At 38.9% G+C, this 20,934-nt stretch overlaps 8 protein-coding genes across 8 annotated transcripts; 6 read left to right on the top strand and 2 right to left on the bottom strand.

The window, feature by feature from the left end:
• Nucleotides 1-115: 115 nt before the first annotated feature.
• BDF20DRAFT_895807 (uncharacterized protein) lies at nt 116-2,380 on the bottom strand. Its single transcript, XM_053082469.1, has 5 exons — nt 2,157-2,380; nt 1,911-1,984; nt 1,540-1,816; nt 970-1,361; nt 116-879 (listed from the first exon to the last, which is right to left on the bottom strand). Exons 1-5 carry the CDS (start codon nt 2,244-2,246, stop codon nt 243-245), a joined length of 1,470 nt encoding a protein of 489 aa, XP_052931793.1. The 5' UTR covers nt 2,247-2,380; the 3' UTR covers nt 116-242.
• A 288-nt stretch (nt 2,381-2,668) lies between these two features.
• Nucleotides 2,669-4,878, top strand: BDF20DRAFT_895805 (uncharacterized protein). The gene is made up of 2 exons (XM_053082468.1): nt 2,669-4,136; nt 4,207-4,878. The coding sequence occupies exons 1-2, from the start codon at nt 2,699-2,701 to the stop codon at nt 4,581-4,583; spliced, it is 1,815 nt and encodes a 604-aa protein (XP_052931792.1). The 5' UTR covers nt 2,669-2,698; the 3' UTR covers nt 4,584-4,878.
• A 2,610-nt stretch (nt 4,879-7,488) lies between these two features.
• Nucleotides 7,489-8,442, top strand: BDF20DRAFT_801278 (uncharacterized protein; the record flags this gene model as incomplete). Its single annotated transcript, XM_053076388.1, has 1 exon — nt 7,489-8,442. A coding segment is annotated over one exon (954 nt), but the record flags the coding sequence as incomplete, so codon positions are not given.
• An 881-nt stretch (nt 8,443-9,323) lies between these two features.
• On the top strand, nt 9,324-10,040 carry BDF20DRAFT_916877 (uncharacterized protein; the record flags this gene model as incomplete). The annotated part of the gene is made up of 1 exon (XM_053084509.1): nt 9,324-10,040. The coding sequence occupies one exon, from the start codon at nt 9,324-9,326 to the stop codon at nt 10,038-10,040; it is 717 nt and encodes a 238-aa protein (XP_052931790.1).
• A 269-nt stretch (nt 10,041-10,309) lies between these two features.
• On the top strand, nt 10,310-13,604 carry BDF20DRAFT_175105 (uncharacterized protein). The gene is made up of 5 exons (XM_053074853.1): nt 10,310-10,361; nt 10,546-11,713; nt 11,774-13,230; nt 13,307-13,474; nt 13,561-13,604. Exons 2-4 carry the CDS (start codon nt 10,762-10,764, stop codon nt 13,307-13,309), a joined length of 2,412 nt encoding a protein of 803 aa, XP_052931789.1. The 5' UTR covers nt 10,310-10,361; nt 10,546-10,761; the 3' UTR covers nt 13,310-13,474; nt 13,561-13,604.
• BDF20DRAFT_895784 (uncharacterized protein) lies at nt 13,452-14,327 on the top strand. The gene is made up of 2 exons (XM_053082467.1): nt 13,452-13,474; nt 13,561-14,327. The coding sequence occupies exons 1-2, from the start codon at nt 13,460-13,462 to the stop codon at nt 14,158-14,160; spliced, it is 615 nt and encodes a 204-aa protein (XP_052931788.1). The 5' UTR covers nt 13,452-13,459; the 3' UTR covers nt 14,161-14,327.
• Nucleotides 14,328-17,404: 3,077 nt separating this feature from the next.
• On the top strand, nt 17,405-17,908 carry BDF20DRAFT_827928 (uncharacterized protein; the record flags this gene model as incomplete). The annotated part of the gene is made up of 3 exons (XM_053078206.1): nt 17,405-17,464; nt 17,553-17,705; nt 17,789-17,908. 3 exons carry the CDS (start codon nt 17,405-17,407, stop codon nt 17,906-17,908), a joined length of 333 nt encoding a protein of 110 aa, XP_052931787.1.
• Nucleotides 17,909-17,964: 56 nt separating this feature from the next.
• On the bottom strand, nt 17,965-20,926 carry BDF20DRAFT_916874 (DDHD domain-containing protein; the record flags this gene model as incomplete). The annotated part of the gene is made up of 7 exons (XM_053084508.1): nt 17,965-18,015; nt 18,106-18,921; nt 19,004-19,152; nt 19,244-19,944; nt 20,055-20,497; nt 20,601-20,772; nt 20,862-20,926. The coding sequence occupies 7 exons, from the start codon at nt 20,924-20,926 to the stop codon at nt 17,965-17,967; spliced, it is 2,397 nt and encodes a 798-aa protein (XP_052931786.1).
• Nucleotides 20,927-20,934: the final 8 nt, after the last annotated feature.

Raw genomic sequence — 20,934 nt, 5'->3', positions numbered from 1 at the left:
AATACTCCATGGTGAAGGATACTTTACTGTATCATGTTTCCTTCGAGATAGCTCGCTAGAGGATATTTCACTTAGCCATGCTTCATCAAATAGCAGATGGGCAAAAAGGTTGATGTACGATTCTAATTAAACTAAGGCTTTATTACAATATATGTTTGTACAATATTACAACTTCAATTTATAGTATATGCAGATATGATCCATAGGATTATTTAGCGATCAGTAAGAGTTAAGGTTTCCAATTATTCCTGTTTAACAGCTTCATCGGCTTTCTTGGCTGCATCAACACCATCTTCTTTCTTTACTTCTTTGACAGCTTCATCGGCTTTCTTGGCTGCATCAACACCATCTTCTTTCTTTACTTCTTTGACAGCTTCATCGGCATTTTTAGCAGCCTCCACAGCATCCTCTTTTTTGACTTCTTTGACGGCCACATCAGCCTCCTTAGCAGCATCGACACCTTCATTTTCTTTATCAGTCAATTCCTTTTTACTATTGTTGGATTTCCTTTTACTGTTATATCCTCTATTTCTTCTTTTATTCTTCTTCTTCATAGCTGGCTTTCCGTCTTCACCTACTTCGCCTTCCTGTTCTTTTTCTTCACCACTGTTACTGTTTCCTGTGTCGTCTGCATTGTCTTCATTCGTATCATCTTTTTCTTTGCTGTCTTCATTCTTATTGTTATCGCTGCTTCGTTTAGCTGTTGAAGATCCTCTGCGATTGAAATATCTAGGTTTCTTAGAAGGTTTCTTTTCAGAAGTAGCAACGAAAAGTTGGATGGCACGACCATCTACTTCCTTTTCGTTCATTTCTTTCAAAACCTTTTCCATCTCTTCTACGGTCTTTAATTCAACAAAACCATATCCCTTTGAACGGCCACTGACATTTCAAAGAAAAAAAAGACGATCAATATGGTAAGCAACCATTATTGCTGTTCATTGAAAACGCTATCACATCCTTTCTACTTACTTTGATTGCAAAGCAACCATAGCAGACTTGACATCGTAATCCTTGAACAATGCTCTCAAACCTCTTGCTTTGATACGACGAGAGAGATTGGCTACAAAAACGGAAGTCTTGGGTTGAGTTTCCTTGGGCTCCTCAGGTGAAATATCTACAGAGGTAACAGGTTCGACAGCTTCTGGTTTTACTCCATCTTCTTTGTGAGCGTTAGTAGCAGCAGTCTCCTTTTTGGATTCAGCTGTATTGTTGACTTGCTCTTTCTCGGACTTTGGATCCTTGTTCTTCTCATTTGTCTTTACTGGCTCTTTAGAAGCATCACTCTTACTAACTCCTTCTTCTTCAGCACCTTCAGATTCTTCATCACCTTCTGAACCATGTTGTTGTTGTTGTTTGGCTCTCTAAATCATCAATTGAAATCATAAGTGAGAAATTGATGATGTTTTTTGTTCTTCGATAAAAGGTTGTAATCCCGAAACCCAGCACTGCAACAAACACACATTTATGCAATTTTTTATATCATGTGCTTTCTTTATCGAAGGCTCTTTTTTTTAAACTTTGCTTACAATGTGTACTTACAGCCTTACGTGTTTTGTTGTTAAATCTCCTCTTTCGGTTATGGGATTTCTTATTTGCGGACTTTTTACTGCTTTCATTTTCGTTGGTATCAGAGTTACTACCGGTCTTTGACGCCAATTCTTCCTTAGGTCTAGCCTTTTGAACGTCAATAGCACGACCATCCAATTCCTTTTTGTCCAACTCTTTGATGGCCTTTTCGGCATCTTCCACATTTTCGAAAGCAACGAAACCAAAACCTTTATGTTTATTGCCATACTTGACAATGATGGTTTCGCTCCTACAAAAGCAGGATTGTCAAGTTCAGATACATTGTCTTTTCCGAAACACCATTGTCATCTCTTTGATTCAATTTAAAAAGCAGGCGTACTTACACTTTTCCAACAGTTTCAAAGAAGGCCTTCAAAGACTCATCGGTCGTTGTGAAGCTCAAGTTACCAACAAAGACCTAATCACGCCATTTCCAAAGACAAAAACAGAGTAAAAGTGAGTTATATGTTCTATCATAAGGAAACCACTCTATGTACAATGTTGAAAGATATGTGACTCTTTCTCTGCCCAAAGTCCTGTTTTTCTACACGTTTCCCTCGCGTATTGTCAATTTCCTACAAGCATTTTACCTTAAGGTCTTCTTCGTGCTGTTGAACAGAAGAGACTTCGCTATTGTTGGTGACAGGAGAAGCAGTCTTGGTTTCTTCAGTAGAGGACATTTTTCGTTTTGTCTTTAAAACTCGCTATTTACGCTTTTATTGTAGAAAAATAAAGAATAAAAATAGTGAAGAAAGAATAATGAGACTTTTTTCGAGAAATAAAGGGAAAAATGAGAAAATGCGGAAGGGGTGCGAAATCGAAAGAAAGTGAAGGAAAAAAAATCCATTGCAGAATTCATGCTGAAGCAGTTGTCTTTCAGCTCCGAAAAAGGAAAGCGAACTGTCCAATAAGGTATGCTTCTATATGAGGACTTCCGCAGCACAAATAAGGGCATTTTAATGTACACACACATCACTGGTACACCAAACCAAGGACAAACCACCCATTTTGTGTGCCTAGTAACTGCTCACTTTGATTGGCTCGTTCTTCTCTGCACGACCCCACTTTCAATCTTGGCACTTCCTTCACATCGTACTTTGACATTTTACACTTTTCTTCCCTTCTGTCTGTTATGATACCCAAATTATGGTTGCTGTCTGTCATCATTTTAAGTATAGTACTTCTGCTCTTACTATTCAGTTCGTACTTTGTACTCGACTCTATACCCTTTGACGATAACATGTCAGAAAAGACAGCAACGACGCTCTCAAAAACTGAAGTGCAGGGCTCCGATTCACATAGTGAATCCCCTTTGAAAACTTCTTTTTATATATACCTCTTGACGTTAATCATTGGACTCGTCCTAGCAAGCTATCGAGCTTATTCGTCTTATCAAAATACTACCCGTGCAAACAAAAGCAAACGAAAAACAGGCATACACAATGTCCATTATTGGCTCAACTACGAATGGAGGCTTTTTCAACTGTACACGATCTCTCTATTGCAACTATTGCAGATCAGCACGATCATTACGTTCAACTCTTATTTAATTCTTAGCAGCTCCACTGAGAACAAGATGCGCGGAGTATCCTCGGCCTCCGCTCAGCTTGCCATAACTAATATTGCTTTCTCTGTGTTATTGTCAGCCAGACAATCTTTTCTCCAACGATATATATTCAGTGTGAAGGAAACGATCGCCTGGCATGCATGGTTCGGATGGATCGCCTTTATGGAAGCGTTATACCATGCTACATTTCACTTACAGCCTCATCCTAATGCGGTACTCACTCCGACGACTACATCCTCTTCTTCAGACTTTCCATTTTCATCATCCTTTTTATCTATATACTTCAGTGTGCGCTCAATTACAGGTTTGATCCTATTGTCCTCTCTCAGCCTACTCATGATTGGATCGCACTCTTTTGTACGAAAATTCATTTCTTATCGATTCTTTCGCAGCACTCATTTGATAGCATTTTCCATGCTCATTTTATTTGGTATTATGCATCATGAACTGTTCTTTACGTTCTACGTTGCAGTGGCACTCTTTTGGATCGTAGATCAAATGCAACGATCAAATACAACGGACATAGTTGGTATGGATGTTTTGCCTGGCCATATTGTAAAGCTCACGTGCAGACTACCAACGACTGTTGCAAAAAGTGTTGTTCCGGGCCAGTTTATGACTCTTTCATTTCAATCTTCATGGGCCAAGAGTTTACTTTTCGCCCATCCTTTTTCTATTAGTCGGGTGGAGAACGATCGAGCAATTTTCTATGTTAAATGCCAAGGAAAGCAAACGAGCAAGCTCTTACGAAAAGTAACAGCATCAGCCAACACATCACAGACGATCGGTGATGAAGCAGTCAACATGAAAATAAGGATAAGCCAGCCGTTAGGGAAGCCTCAATGCCACAAGTTCACATGGTACGAGCGTGTCTTTCTCATTGCTGAGGGTATGGGCATCACACCTTGGCTATCTGTACTGCAGTATTATGGCAACGGTCTAATACAAGACAATAATCAGACAACAAGATGTCTAGATTTGATATGGAGCATTCATACTATAGGTGAAATACGGTCATTAACCGACTAAAAATGATTGAAGATGCTGACCTTTTGTTTTATATCGATAAACAGATACGTTTTATGCTTTTAAAGAAGAGCTGGAACATTACATACAATTGTTTGGTACATCCAACCTAACGTTTCATCTTCATGTTTTTATAACAGGACAGACGTCAGATATTGAATTGCATGGTGACTTATTACCTTTGTCAGCAATCAGAAGTGAGGAGAAAGCGCACAACCAGCTTGTCAGCTTTGATTTTAGCAGACCACACTATCATAAAATATTGACAGCTTCCCCAGCAACCATACCTAGAAGTCAGCGGAGCACAGCAAATAATGATATAGCCATAGGTATCTGTGCTCATGAAAGTACCATGGTTCAAATCAATAACCTTTCGCTCTTTCATGGTTGGTCTGTTCTTCAAAAAGAAAGATTTGAATATTAATCGTCAAGTAACGTTCATTAAATTGTGTTGCCATATACCAGAAGCTCTCCGCTTTTACTTTTTTGGTTCTGAACCTGCAATACGCTTAAACAAGGATTTTATTACAAATTTTCAATTTTTCAATTTTCAAAGCCCAATGAACACGAGCAGCTCAAAAGGCTAACTAGTATCTAAAGACCCCTTAGGGCTCAAGGGTAAAAAGGATTATGTTCTATTGAGAGGAGGGGGAGAAGAGGATAACGAGTCGAGCAATAGATGCCCTAACCGAGGAGTTGTGGGCGGCTCATGAGAGTGGTGTAAGTAGTCGAGTTCAAACAACATGTGACAAAATACGGGACATCGAAATGCCCAGACTTGTGCTTGAGATGGAGTTTCAAGCAGACGGGTAGGAAGACGGTTGAGAACGTCTGAGAGTAGATCACAGACAGATGGAGGGAGCTGCAGGCGGTGTAAATAACGACAAGGGATGTTTAAGGCATTGGTTTTATACAAAGTCCTCTTATTGTCGTTATGAGGGAAGAAGAAGATTAGGTATAAGTTTAGATGAGAGATTTTTTAAAATCTAACAGGCTAAGAGTGATTTTCAATAAAGGCAAAAAGATATAATCTTACACAGGAAACTAGCTCACGTTGTTATTCTAAGAGTGAGACCGTGTTCGAGGCGAGAGATTAACCGAGACACAGACGCAAAAACACGAGAAGAAATGAGGCGGCTGTCTCGAAATCTACAAGCCTCAACGGGCCTGCCACAAGCCAAGCAAAGTACAGGCGAAGATTTGAGAAACAGAGAGACAGGAAAATGGGAGCGATAGATATGGGTAAGATTGGACTAGTCAAGTTGGCTAGTACGACGGAGCAATTGAAGGAGGTCGTCCGTAAAGTATTTATACATTGGATTGATGAAGGCGGAAAATACCAATATCCAGACTTGTAGTTTGCTTGGACAAGTGTAAAGAAAGTAAATAGAATTCCCAATTGGCGACACTTCAGTCGTATGACAGATGTGACGATCCGCAGAATCAAATTTTCTAGAAAGGAGTCGTTGCATCAATTCGCAATATGGAATTTTGTTAGGCTAAATGGAATTCGATATGGTGCACGATAGGCTGTTTTACCAGGAATAGTATCTAAACGTATAACAGATTCGGGTACTGTACAGAAAGAGTTTCTAGGAATCAAAGCATTCTTCTGGAGAAAGGGTTTGATTGCAGAAGTAAATAGAGCTTGCTGTTGTGTTGTACCGTAAGGTGAATTATTAGGTTCAGGTGTATCATCAACAATTTCTTTGTCAATTACAGGGCCATGGTAAGGGTGCTTGATAGCTAGGTTATTAAATGTTATATTCAATTTAGGCAATAGGTCCAAACCAATGACAACCTGTGTGTCTAAAGATAAAGGAAGAATTTCGAAAGTATGTGATGTATTCAACAATAGGCGACAATATACTGTACGAGCAGATGATGGAATCGAAAGTTTCCAGAAGTCAGACCATTCTGAAAGACAGAAGGACGTAGCGGAGCTGTGGTTAAACAGCGGAAGCAAGGACTTAACATCAGTGTAAGAGTACCGAAAGAAAAGTACAATAATGCACTCCAACGTACGAGAAAGTAGTGTGCCGTTGTAATGTAGTTCCGTAAAGTTGGTATTCTACTGCGTTTTCTTAGGGATCAAAAATCAAACATTTGTTTCGATGCCAACGATAGCCTTGACGGATACTGTGTTCTTCACACTACTGCAGTAGTGATACTAACTGATCATGGCCAGCAATTAAAATAACATCATCGGCATACAGGAGACAATCAGTAGAGGGCAAATGTTATTTTAACGGGGCAAGGTCGCAATCATGGTATTCATTAATATAAAATGAATACAATAGAGGGACATGATCAAGTCTTGGAGCACCCCAGCGATCGGATGGAACTGTTCGGACTTAGCATTGTTGAGCAGCATTTGATTCAACCGTCATCAAACAGATTCTGAAGAAGAGCGAACAGTGGAGCTGGAGAATAAGGAAGAAGAGTGTTTAAAATAACGTTTTGATCGACCGTATTATATGCAGAATTGGTATCAAGAAAGGCTAGTCTTGGATCAGTCTGATGACAGCGCTTCAAAGCAATGCGGAAGCCTCCTAAAGCTATATCGAGCGAGGGCTGTTGGCCAGGACAGAACCATACAAGCAGTGTTCCAATATCTTATGAAAGATGTACGTAAGGCTAATAGGTCGATAGTGTGAGGAATAGTACGGTTTTCGTTTATTTCTGTCTGTCCTACTGACCAGTTCTCGAAGTTAAATCAAATTTTATTGGACGGTTTACATTTTCGTCCACAACACAAATTGCAACTCGTCTAAAATGAAAATATCGGCCATCCAATAGAAATTGTAAATTATCCAAAATAGAAAGTTAAATTACTCAGGCACAGCCAGCAGCTAAGTTATCAGTGGAAGCAGGGGTCGCTGTTATGTAAGCATGATATGTCAAATCCTTACTTTTTTTTCACCTTTTTATAATATAGAGATTGACCGGCCCATCTATATTCCCCATATACCCTCTCTCAACTTCAATTTAACAAGTAGGTTCACTTACGATACTCAGTGTTATTCATCACAAGTCTATCTGCCCTCATGTCTATTTGTCATGGCAGCAGTGCTATTTGCAGAAATATAATCAGATCGATCTTCGCCATCCCCACCACGCCTACTCCCAGCAGTACCTCTTTGACAAAAGTAGCGGCAAACACGATTGCTTCAAAGTTACGAATACAAATACAGACCAGATACTTATCGGATACAGCTGTTGAGGCATTAAAAAAGAACAAAGATATAGGCCCTATGATATATGAGATTGAGAAGAGGAAATTCCCATTAAAATACACCGTCCATAACTACAACAAAATAATAGGCAGTTATGTGAGAAACATGAAATACAGCAATCAGTTGCAGGAACATGTAGAATATACCCTTCGCCGAATGAAAGAAAAGGGCATCGAACCCTCAGAACATACATATTTACTAGCTATTCTCGGCATGGCCAGGCAACGACATAAAATGCCATATCAAGAATCGAGAATGGAAAAGTGGTTTTATGAATTTCTGGCATTGCAAATGAAAAAACCAAAGCCTTTCAATAACTTGAAAACAGTTCTGCTCGCCATGTCTAGACAAGGGCACCCTAATTTGAAAGAAATGTTTCTAACGATACATCAGGCCTATCCTTATCTCGACGTAGAATGTTGGAATGCGGCGCTGAGAGGATGTATGAGAGCAAAGACTCCAGGAAAAGCGCAACAACTGTTTGACATAGCCCGAAAAATCAATAAGGTGGATGCAGACAGTTATATGATTATGGTAGACTCTTATCTACATTTCAAAGATCACACATCTGCGAAAGAAATATTTGTGACAATGATGAACGATAAGAAATATACAGCAGATAGCCGCTTTTATGGAACTTTTATCATATATTATACGAAATCCAGACCTAATCGAGAGACATTTGAAACAATAGATAAACTGTGGCAAGCAGTATTGACCACTACACAAAGGGATGAAAAAATACCACCTGCCTGGATAGAGGCATCTTTAAGATATTATCATAAATACGGTGGGCTAGCCAATGCAGAACAGCTGTTTCTGGATCTAAAAATAAGACACCAGACATTAAATAAGAACTGCATAAGCCTTATGTACGATATTATCTGCAAATTTTCGAGAAGACGACAGTTGAGGTCAGCTATTTCACTGTACTATGATATGCTAGCAGAAGGTTACCCAATCGATAATACGGCTTTGCTAGCTATTATCAAAACTTTAAAAAAAATCGATGATTTACCAACAGCAGAAAGCCTCATTAAGTTAATAATGCAATTTGATGTTCATACGAAAATAGCACCTCAATGTTTAAAACTAATTGGCAGAAGCAGTGAACGCTGAAGATGACGTCTAGCCCTACAAATACCCAAAATTTTGTAAATAATAACATCCTATTTATCTACGCTCTGTACTCGTATAATAAAAGATTGTATTCCATTCAAAGAGATTTATGATAACTTTATTCGACATTATAAATTTGAAACCAGATGGCACGACTCAGGTATTAAGTAACAAACAGTTATGTGTGAATGTCCAGCCTTATCTGCCTAGGAAAGCATCCAACATCGCAATAACAGCTTGTCATTTCGGTAGAACAATTAGTTGCAAAAAAAAAAAAAAAAAAAAAAAAAAAAAAAAAAAAGAGAGCAACAAGTGATGCAGGTACTGCTGTGTTTTATCAGTTCATTAGCAACAGCAAGTGACAAATTCTACTTTTTTCCTAGTCTGGTATCATGTGTATTATTAAGGCACTAAAAATATATGTGTTTGTTCTTCTTTTTACTTTTTTCTTCTTTCCTATTTCTTGACTTTGGTAAAATTTTCCTCTTCTTTCAGCTACTTCTTTTTCGAATTTTTGTACAGTTTTAGCAATAAAAATGCCATGTTTAACAATAGAGAAAGAACTTCGTGAAATGAAAATGATAAAATTCCAACTGTTGGCACGGAATCTCGCGATTAAGCCTTGTATGTACGTAGCTGATCTTCTTGACTTTGAAAAAACGTATATGGTCAGGTATGAATAAGACTGGACTCTTTTTGAAAAGCAATAAACTGGCACATTTATCTTTTAAAAGATATATGTTAACAATTCAATTGTTTATGAACGCACGTTCTTTAAACAAACAAGTAGATTTCCTGCGGATTATCGTATGTTTCTACTGGAAATTGGTGACGGAGTTAGAAGGGGAGATGGTCCATGCAGAGAAGGCATTTTATCTCTCGGCGAAACACCATTGGGCTTTCCTTTACGGTTTACAGACATTATCAAGAACCTTAAAAAACCGTTCCCTTATGAATCGAAGCACGCAATTCAATCAAGAGAATCCGAACAAAATGATTCTCAGCGAAGTAGTCTCAAACATAGTCGTATTGGTGGATATGTGACATTGGGTACGACTACTAAATCTTACGATTATTTTTGGATCCTCATATGTGAAGGGTTCTGTCGGGGAGAAGTTTGGATAGCCACTTGGTCTGGAGAATTCTTCCCTTGTACACCGAGAATGACATTTAAGGATTGGTTGCAGGACTGGGTCCAAAACGATGGACAAAAGCTGAGATTGAGCTTGATGAATACGGGAAGTCCGTACTTTGTCGAGGCAGGAGAAGAGGATAGCAGTGATGATGAGGCGGTTGATAGAGATGATAATAATGCATCTAACAGCAATGATGATGATGATACTTCCTCTTCTGATTTCTCATTCACGCGAGCAATTATGCAGTTGTATAGACGAGGTCAACCTGTCGATCTTCGCTCTATATTAAATCAATCTCATGAAGAAAGCCCTGCTACTTCTTTTTGGTTTTTTGATAGTGAAGAATTAGGATTAGAGATAGAGGAATTGTTAGCAGATGAGGATGAGTAATAATCAGAATTATTCTCTTTGTTCGAACTGTACAAGACTTGAGTGAGCCCCTCCCCCTTTTTTTTTATCTTTCAGTCTGCGCACATCTTTGCAACAGCTTTGAACTCCTTTTTTTATACTCACGTACGATACACACAAATATGAATCCTGAAGTTAATAGATAACCCCACATTCCCCTTTACTTCCCCGCAAATTTTTGATACACGTTTCTATCGCCCACAGTCTAGCATACCACCATTCTTTGTAAATACTCAGCACAACCATAAAAATGTTGTTTTACCGATGGGTCATTCAAATTGGAAAGTTAGTATATTGGCAAAAGTAAGCATTAGAGAATCTGTTACATGAACGCAAAGGTTATTTGGCATGCAATAATAACCTTGATAACGAAAACGAAAAAACAGAAAGCTCAGCCAGCTATACCCTGCAACATAACCTTATACTGTTGAACCATTTACCCCTATTCATCTTCGTTATACCTCTAACTAACTACTCCCACTTTTAGAATTCCTCGCTTCAAGGCAGCAGCTCTTCTCGTTGAACTACATGGAGTCTTTCTTTCCTATCTTACCCATAAACTTCTGGAGACGCTCCCAACTTGTTGCTTTAAGCATAGTAGTTCATTAAAACCCAATTGTACGTTAGCATCAAAGGTTTCATTTGTAAATATTTGTTACTGAATACGAAGACTGAATTATTAACCATTTAATAATAGAGAATAATGTTCCCAATTTGGGCAGTGATAATTATTGCTGTCATTGTTGTTATTTTACTTATTGCCGGTATTCTCTGCCTGAAGCGACGTAAGACTAGATCACTGTCTGTCAATACGTTAAATAAATTAGCTGGTGAGGACGATATCGAAAAGAAAACCATCTTCACGGAATCCAATCAATCCGTCATTGTTTCTGAAAAGGTGCATAAACAACCGCAACAACGACTCGTTCAACAACAATCGACAATTACAAATGCTTCCACCGTTATTGCTGCTACAGTACCAACAGCCGTGGTGTCCCAGTTATCAAAGTCTAATATTGCCAACAATGATACATCCAATAATAGCGATATTGAAAGCTCTTCCGAAGAACCGATAATAGCAGATAGCATAGAAGAGAATAAGGTCAATGAATACCGACATTATGACGAAGAGGATGCTGAAGTGCATATGGCTCCCGATCCTCCTCAGGAGATTATCATATCGTTACCCTTGCCACCTCCTTCCACATCTTTCTTTTCTGACAAAATGGAGCTAGGTGACGCCTCTCATGATGAGAATGAAAGCGGCACTGCAAATGAAGACCTTTATGCGCTCTATAGCAAATTATTAAATAAGGATGCTAAAAGAAATTCTTACTTACAACAAAAAGCAGCAACCATCAAATCTACTTTAAGAAAGCAATCTTTAAGATTACAGCCACATAAATCAACTGCACATTTTAGAAGTTCTCTTCAGAATATTTTTGCCTCAAACACGAGTTCGGATGCGCCTTCCGATGGCAGACCGTTAGTGACAGATACTTGTACAAGGAAAACAGAAAGCAACGCTAATAAAAAACAACCAGAACCGAAGGTGCAGACCTTGAGCGATTCTACTAAAGTAATCATTAATATGGCACCCAGTGCACATTCAGCAAGTGCATTTGAAGGGCAACCATCACCAATAAATGTTGCAGGTATTGCTATGAGACAAAATAATTTCAAGAAGTCTGTAGATAACACTATTACTTCTTTAGCTGCACCGGAGGTTATTGCCACTGACGAAGCTACCCCTAATTTCTTGAACGAAAATACTCGTCTTCAGGAGGACGAACGGTTTCCTACAGCTGCTCGTAATTCCGCTATGAGAGTTATCAGGTCCGCATCCATAAAAGCCAAAACGCGATCCATGATTATTGACAAGTCCAAGTTGAGCGCTCTGGATTTTGTAGAAGATGAGAACGACAGTAGAAATAAAGTTCTGAGACAAAATTCAATGACCCAATTCACAACCACAACGCCAACAAGAAAGAAAGGAGAATTTATGACGATCACATCAGGTTCAGTTCGTCGATTAGTGCGTGACAGCGTTGTCACTCAAAAGAGTGAACCGGCCTTTGCATTTACAGCTCGCGAAAAACCGGAGAGAAAATCAATGAATGTAATGGATATTGCCGGTTATTGGGACAATCATCACAAGAAACAACAAGCTTCTTTGCAGCAGCGCAGCTCAAGTTTGGATTACTCAACCGCCATTCAACAGCAACACCTCCAACAACAAGCTGATCGGAACAGTGTAGATGACGATCATACAGTCAGCAATAAAGCCCATGGTTCGCATTACAAAGCTTCCCTATCAAATTCCGTATTTGATACTCTGTCAAAAGGAAAATTCAATCCTGCAGTAGCAGCAACTCATGCTCTGCCAGATGAACCTAAAAACGATAATAAAACCAGCACTACAAGTGGCAGACTCTTGGCTAGACATGGGTCTTTGAAAAAAGGTGCAACATTGAGTAGAAACACTCTCAAATTTATCAAAAATAGCGCTACTCAAGGTGTGAATCGATCACTCAAAGGGTTGTTCGATACCAATACAGCAGATAACCTTTCAACCACTACAACTACTTCTTCATTTTCTCCAAAGCCTGATGATAGTCAAAAAATGGAGCTTACGCCTTCAGAATCAGAATCAGCTTTGACAGATATACAGACAGTAGCCAAAGAGAAGGTAATGCTTGTAAAAAGTCAGCAACAGCAGGTACTAGATCCTGTGTATCATAGTCGAACAAATACGCAAGAAACCGATTTTTCTTCGAATAAACTTGCATTGGGAGAAGGTGGAGACGTTAATACACCAGATGAATCATCCAAAAAAACAGCGATTGATGATGACGAAGATCAAATTGATGTTATGTACGCTAGTCGAGATTCTTCATACTATTTCGGCGTAACAGAAGAGGAGGTTTTAGATTTAGCTGTAGCTGACAACAGATCATCAGCGCAACAACTATCTTATCAAAACATATCTGAAGCGATGCAGGACACAGCAGATGTTAATACTACAACTGCCAATAGCACTGGAGAGGTAGAAGATATTCGTCGGATGTTGCAGGAGACATGGTTAAAAAACATACGAGAGAGTGGCTCAAGTTACAGTATGTTATCAGAAGCAACGACATCGGCCGGTAACAACAATGTGCCTACATCACCTGTTAGTCCCATCATACCTACATTTGCAACTCAACAACAATCACAACTAACCAAGTCTTTGTTAACTCAACAAGTAGTAAAACGCGCTTCTTTACTAGCAGCCACTACTAGCCAACAACAGCAACAAGACAATGAGGAGCATCTTAATCTACAACAGCAGCAGCACCAGGAGGGTCCTGAGCCTTCAGCTTCTTTTTCGTCATCTACTGTACGCACTGTAATACCGGAGAATGAACAGCAGAATGGTAGTAATAAGGTGTTAGAGCCCATAACGATCAATCGATTGTCGCCTTATAACAGCTATACTAATTCGCCCACATCTTATTCACAGCATCAACAACAAAGGCATAGTCATATGGCTAGCACATTTACTCAGCATTATGACGATACGGTTGTGCCATCTCCACTATCCTTCTCACCTCAGAATAGTGTTAGCGCAGCTAGTACTTTTAGTCGAGCCACGAGAAGCAGTAGTGGAAATAATAGTGCAGCTACAGCAATTCGTCTAGGGTCTTCATCTTCAATCAATAATAAAACTTGGAACGGAAGAATGGGGGCCGGAAGAAGATTAATAATGCCTCATAATGAGAGCTATCGTCAAAGTAATAGTTATAGTAGCAGTAGACCATCTGTCTTACAGCAAAGGTTTGATTATAACGATGAAGAAGACACCCAAGATGTTGGGACGAATAACGAGCAATTTTGCGAGGAAAATGAGGAAGAGCAGTACATTCATTCGCATAACAGACTCGTTTACACTACCATGAAGAGAGGGCAAAAGACACGCGGAGGAATTCCTTGGATGTCTACGACGAATTTGAATAATGATATGAATGAGTCATCTTCTTCCTCTTCCCAAACGTCCCATCAAAAAACTCTTGCACAAATCGAGCGTGACCGATATTTAGAAAGCAATAAAAACTATATCTAGCTAATACACTACTAATCAATAAAAACACTCGAGCATGACAATTTGCTGAGATCTGTTGGACTGTTATATTCTGATGTAACAGCTAACTCTTTAAAACATATCCTTTTTTGCGCAACATTTTGGCAAATGGAGGAATAATAAATCCGTTCCCTCGTTGAAATAAAAATACCTGAAACGCTCTGATGCAGTATTTTATGATTTTTTTTGTTTACTCAAACTGAATTATTCATCCTAGTAAGTATACAGCAGTTGTAGCAATAGGATGTTACCAATAGCAAAGACAGCTGATGAACAAGAGCGTTCCTGCCCATTTTGCATTGGGGATATATCTGATCCATTGACGTTACGAAAATGCTTCAGACCTTGAAAGAAAGCCCCTGATGCGAATCAACAGATATCATTACGATTGATCATTTAAGACACAGTAAAAATAAAGAAATATAAGCTAAGTCAATGTCGCGACGAAGCGGTAAACTGTGATCCTTTATTAAGCCATGGTGTTTATTAAGCCAAGGTTCTTTATAATACACAGTGGGAATTTAACCACTATAAATAGATGCCTTGAATCCTATAAAGTTCTGAGATAAAACAATTGAATTTACCAAATACATATTCTTTCGAACTTCTTGATAGCCTTCTTCTTCGTTGTCGCTATTTGGCTATAATATTGCCCATCATGATGCTGGAACCATTTCCTTAAAGATTTGAATATGTTAAATGGTCTATTGACATCCTATAAAGGGCTCTAAGCTCGAAGGATGAGCTTGATAACTCGAAACTCTATTAAAGAAAGTTCAAAGTTAAAACTTTGTAAAAATTAAGATAGCATCACATGCGATATAAGTTAAAAAAGCATCTGTTTCTATGAAAAGTCTTTTTGAACAAGATAACTGTTTATCTTGGACATATTCCTCGAATGACTACAAAGCAGGCCTTATGCATTCATTCACCATAGTAAGTCGTTTCACTTACTGAATGGATACTGTTCTTAACCAACAAAAATGTCGAAGAAATGATGCATGCATAGTTTATGGCGCCCTTAATTTAACTTATCCCTTATAACTTACTCTTGAGCATTCGTTTGTTTTTCGAAAAGAACCGGATCAACACAATTTATGCAATGTAACAAGCTACTCGTCCATCTAAACGCAAAGAAAGTTGACAAAAAAAGAAATTTGGCTGTAATAAGGTTTTTGTGTGCTTATCTCCTTTTGATAAGGAATGAAGGAAGCATTTCACACACATCTAATAGAAAAAGAAAAGCCATCAACAAAAAAGCCACGGAAATCACCGGTACCTTTCATAAGCCATCTCTTACTATAGCTCTCTGACTGTATAGATGTATTGTAGAAAGCGCATGATTGTCTACTCCCTAATTCAAAAGAAAAATTTTTTCTTATTCTTCAAGTATAAAAAGACGCCTATTTCTGTACTTTTCTTCGCTTTTTCTTCACTTATGGTGTTCTTATCCCTTCTGATCTAATCTCCAGGCTGTTTAAAGACCCGAAGACCATCTAAACGCGTTTGTTATCGTGATGATGATACGATGCTTTTGTCCTTTTGTGCTCGCTCAAAAACGGACACCTCCCCTGTCGTCTTACTTTCATGCACAATGTAAGAGATGATGCGTTTCCCCTTTTATCGCTTACAAAATAAAGGATCTATAAGGCAGCCCATTCTTTTATCGTTATACTACACTTGATCGCCTATCGTGATGATGATACGATGCTTTTCTGGTTTGGATCCATGTTGGAGGTGCACTTCATCCATATAGATCATAGCTTAAAATCAGATGGCGCCTTGTCGATTCAACTGCTCCTCGAATCGATGCTCTTTTTTCGGGGACTTTTTCTGGCCTTGAGAACATAGGCATTGCAAAAAAGAAACAAATCCCTCAAATCCAGGTAAAGATCGTTCCATATCTCACTATTAAGCAAATAGTAACTACGCGGCTCTTTTCTGTTCTTTATATAGATGTGCGCGCGCGTTCCAATGATGATCATCATGATGACCGGTTTATGAGCTCCAAGGGGTACCCCACCTTCCTTTTGGGATCAGATGAATTCTTACCTTCCCGTGGTTGATCCTGTTGCAGTGTCAAGATTATCATTTACAAGAACCCTTCGAGAAACCAAACAGAAGGCTTTATCGATTTTTATCCTTCTGTCACAATTTTTACCTTTCTATCAAACCTACGAAAAGCCACTTCAGAAATCAAACTACAAGTCTTTATCTATTTTTTACCTTTCCTATCATCCGTTTGAAGAATAAATGAAAGTGAAACTTCGTACTTGGCTCGTACTTTTTTAGCCAAAATATTCCATGCTTATTAGAATTTTCAGCTTATCTATAAGTAATTATGACTTCTTTCAAAAAACCATCTCTGAACTGGTCAAAAGTACCTTATGAACTATTTCAGACAAGTTTAGCTACATACTAAGAACTTCAGCATCTTGTATCTTGTCGGCTGATATGACTTGTTTAACAGTCCAGTGTCCCATACTACATTTTCACAAACGAACATTTTTGCGCGAGAGAGCCAGACACAGCATTACATTATCAAAGCTTTTTTTGTACCTTTTATTTGTTGAAATTGTGGAAGACGAGACAGATATATAATATTGAACCTAATCGCTTGTTGCGATGGAATCTTATATTATTATTTTTAGCTCATAAATGTCTGCAAACAATTCTCTTTTACGTTTTCACCTTTTTTGTGTAAAGCATATAGTAAATAGTGAAAATGAAGAAAAATAGTATTAATATTGGAGCCTTTTGCTAATCTCCACCAATTTGATTCATATGGCTTAATTTATTTAAGACTGCTTGACAAGATTGACAGAACTTCAGAGCTTCTTTCTAGCTTCCGTTTCCATGTCAGAATCCCCAAATGATGTGCATCAATTTACGCTCTTCTGCTTCTTTACCTCGTTGAATCAAACTTATGAACTATGTTTAAAGAAAAACAGTGCAACCATATATTGATTAAGTTGGGAGTATATTTTATGTTACTTCCAACACTAGTTCAGCAGGCTTTTTCGCCTGCAGCTTCAAATTTTACAACCAATCCATTCAAAACTGAAGTCGCAATACAGAGACATATGAGGAATAGCGGAGCTACGAAAACAAGCATCCCACGGAGTTACTCCACCTTTTACCATGCATTTTTCAGGAACCTTCACATTACCCTCTGGTTTTTTTTTTCGCTTAACACTTTTTTTTGAAAAGAAAAGTAAACACTATCATGTCTGCATCGAGAAGTCTATCTATTTATCGTGGTCTATTAAAAGAAGTGACTCAACAGGTACCGTAAATTCTGCCCTCCTACCCTTTCTCTTTGATTGAAAACTTATGAATATGCTGACCCTTGTTATCTGTTGCCCGCCATACAGTATACAAAAGGGGCAAATAATCCGTTATATGCACAAGAATTAAAATCTGCTTATAGAAAGAATAAGAATGTCACTGATCCTGAAGAAATTCAAATCTTGAACAACGATGCTGAGAATGTGTTGACATTTTTAACAAGTTCCAGAAAGCATAAGGTAAAAAGGCTGGGATAGTGCTGCTTAAGATTAGCTATATTAAGCATGTAACGATCGATTGAACGTGTCTGATTCTATTCTAGGAATTACGTGAAATGTACTCAACGATCGTAATGGAGCAGAGAAAAAAAATTGAGCTTTCAGCCAAGCGTGTTGGTTTGAATTTACCAAAGGAATATAAACCTGATCAATCTGCAGAATAGAATAACCCCGCAATGTGTATATATAGAGACATCCAAATCAAGACTTTGGCAGAGATTTATTTACTCATGTATAGTTCTCGAATCAAAAAACCAGCAACATCCATATCCTATAACCGTAGAGCAGTTAATAGTTGTTTAGAAAATATCATTGTTAATCTCGATAAGCATTTCTTTCTTTCACTTTTCTTATTTTTTACCTGCCAATAAGACATGTGAACACTCAAAGCGCTAATATACGCATTTTCCAACAATCCTTCTTGCAAACAGTAATCAATTCTACCCGTCGAGTTGAGAAGCTTCAATTTGTGGGCATCATCTTCAGAAGTCTGTGTAGATAAGGATTCAGTAGATGAGTTGAAAAGATTTCCATCTTGTTTCCCGCCTCTATCAGAAATGTCATTCAATGGTGTGCTGGAAGTGATAGTGGAAGAGGAGGTTGATGATGAAAAGTAGCCTCCCAAGCTACGCACGAACATGCCTGTTGATTTGAACGAATCGATCATAGCGCCCGCTTTATTGGCGGCAACATTAAAGCTTGCATCTAGCATACTTTTTAGTCCACCTTTAAGATACGGAATGGGCACAGGTTTGAGTTTTGACCCATAATGACGAGCCACCAACGGTTCCAGTCGATAAGCGACAGGATCGGATTTATGAAAAATATTGTACATATTATCAATAGCAGGGTAGACGAAGGAGATGTTGTTGTGATGACTGTTCTTGTTGTTATTTTTATGATAATCATGAGAGGATGGTGAAGTAGTACTACTTTTGAAAAAGCCTAGCTTTTTGTTCGTAGTTCTAGGTGGTGATTGTTCTAATTGTTGACGTGAGATGATTTTGTTGCTTCTGAGTAACAGCATCATGCCCAGCGGAGAACCGAGAGCGAAAAAGTTCTTGACAGGGAAATCTAGGCCGTCGTGTAAATCCGTAGTCGAGGGTCGTCTGCCGCCTTTCGTTGTCGGCTGAGAAGTGAAGGGCTGCGCACAAAGTATATCGAATGCTAGTAATGACTATTCGCAATAATTTGTTCGGTTCAGAATCGAAAACTCTATTCCACAGTTCACAAGGGCTGTTGTGCTTTAGCTTACTTACTCCCAAAGAATGTGCTAGGATATGTACCTGACCATTGTTTTTGGTAAATTGGGGATTTTTCTCTATGAAAAGCTTGTACACGCGATTGATCTCTTTGGTGACTATCTGTATCATGAGATCATGATATTTTTCTATTAGATACAGTGGCACTGACAATGAGAAAGGGGAACAAAGGATGGAACGATGTAATTAGCCTATCCAACCCCGTGTTTTTGAAAAATGGTGATTTTCAATAAATACCGTCTAGAAAAACATCGGATACTAATGTTCTGATATTAGGTGCACCCTCTAAAGTGATCTCTTCTAGCGTAGGGCAACCATCATCTTGTTGATGTTGCACCTCGCCGATATCTGATTCTGTATTAGGATCTTTACTGTCCTCTTCTGCCTCTCCAAACAGAATACTCTTTCGCCATAAAATGGGTATGACTTGAATGCCGTTGACAGCCACTTTTGTCTCTGTCGCCAAGTGGGTTGTAAACCAGGCTGATTTGAGCGTTTTCCTCAATATATTGACATCGTGAACAAAATTCTGTCCAGTCACTCTTTCGGACATTTGCTGTCCAATACCATGAATGACAAACACAAGTTGATCTATATTCCTGACCTCTTCCTCACTTTCTTCATTATCGTAATCTTCTTTCAAATGTTCCATGCGTTCTTTGTCGACTTCTTCTGCAGAAAGCTTCTTGTCTGTGCCTAAATGATACTTCTTCTCGGATGTTTCTCGCATATGCTGCGACGTTGTTGCAGTATCTTCTTTTTTGGCAGATGGCGCTGCTGCAGTGGATGTTAGGCTACCCATCCTTTTAACACCGCTATTGGGCTTCTTCGTCTCTTTTAGCACTTGATCATACCCGCGAACAATCCTAACACCGGATTTACTGCTACTTGTAAATTTGGTAAAGAAGGCTATGGCAGCATTCGACTTTATGTCGGCACTATGAATTGGGTTCCCCCCCAAACAAGAGAAACAAGAAAACCAAGAGCGAGTGTCAGTAGAGTAAATCCTTTCGCTGTGTTAGGCACCCTCGATGGGAAGAAATTTTACTAATATAAGCGTGCTTCTGTCGCTGTTTTGTAAATGACATATTGTCCCTGATAAATTCCACTCAAATCCTCTTGGAGTACTTGTTGCTGCTGTTCCTCCCCATCTACCGCTGAGCTCTCCGTCTGTTGCTGCTGCTGCTGTTGCAGTTTTTTGAGTTCTTCGCTCTCTTTTGATCCACGGACAGTTTCATTTGCATTGCTGTTACTGTTCGGCTGAGCCTCTTTTCTGCTGTAAGGTTTTAGATTGAGATACCCCCTTTCAATCTGATTCGCCAATGCTTCTTCGCAAGGCACAAAGGTGGAACTATCCTGCTGTATGAACCAAGTGGCTCGTCTGACGGCATAAACAGGCCCCTCCCAATAAATCGGACTGATGTGCCGTTTTGCGACATCCACTTGGAATAGATAGTCTTCATTGACGGGTACGGATACGATGAGATCCGACTAAATGTAGGATGACGTTATGTTCAGTACGTATGAGCCAAAAGGACAGGGGTTGTTACCACACCATGTATCATTCTATTTTTTTGCGAATCCTCCAACTTACTTTTTGCTGATACGTTTTCTCCAACAGATTCGTATCACGTACAGAAAAAGGTACCCAATTTTTCGAAGGTGCTTTTTTTGTTCCTGCTGATGATAATGTTTGAGATGATTTGCTTCTTTTCGCTTTTCGAATAGCTATCGGATCGATTATCGGATTGTCGATAGCGTGAAACCTAAACAGAAAACAAAAAAAAAACCAAAAAGATAGAGTGAGTATGCAGTAGTATTATTCTTTCGATTGGTTGAGTGATCTAATCTATACCATCGAACTATCAAAGGTGGAGGCGGACTATCATTCTCTTCAGTCATCAAAGCGTCAAGGTCCATCCCAAATC

This window comes from Mycotypha africana (assembly GCF_025528875.1).
Source record: "Mycotypha africana strain NRRL 2978 chromosome Unknown BDF20scaffold_12, whole genome shotgun sequence".
NCBI lineage: Eukaryota > Fungi > Mucoromycota > Mucoromycetes > Mucorales > Mycotyphaceae > Mycotypha > Mycotypha africana.
The sequence above is the reverse complement of the archived record's forward strand: the minus strand, read 5'-3'. Positions and strand labels throughout refer to the sequence as shown.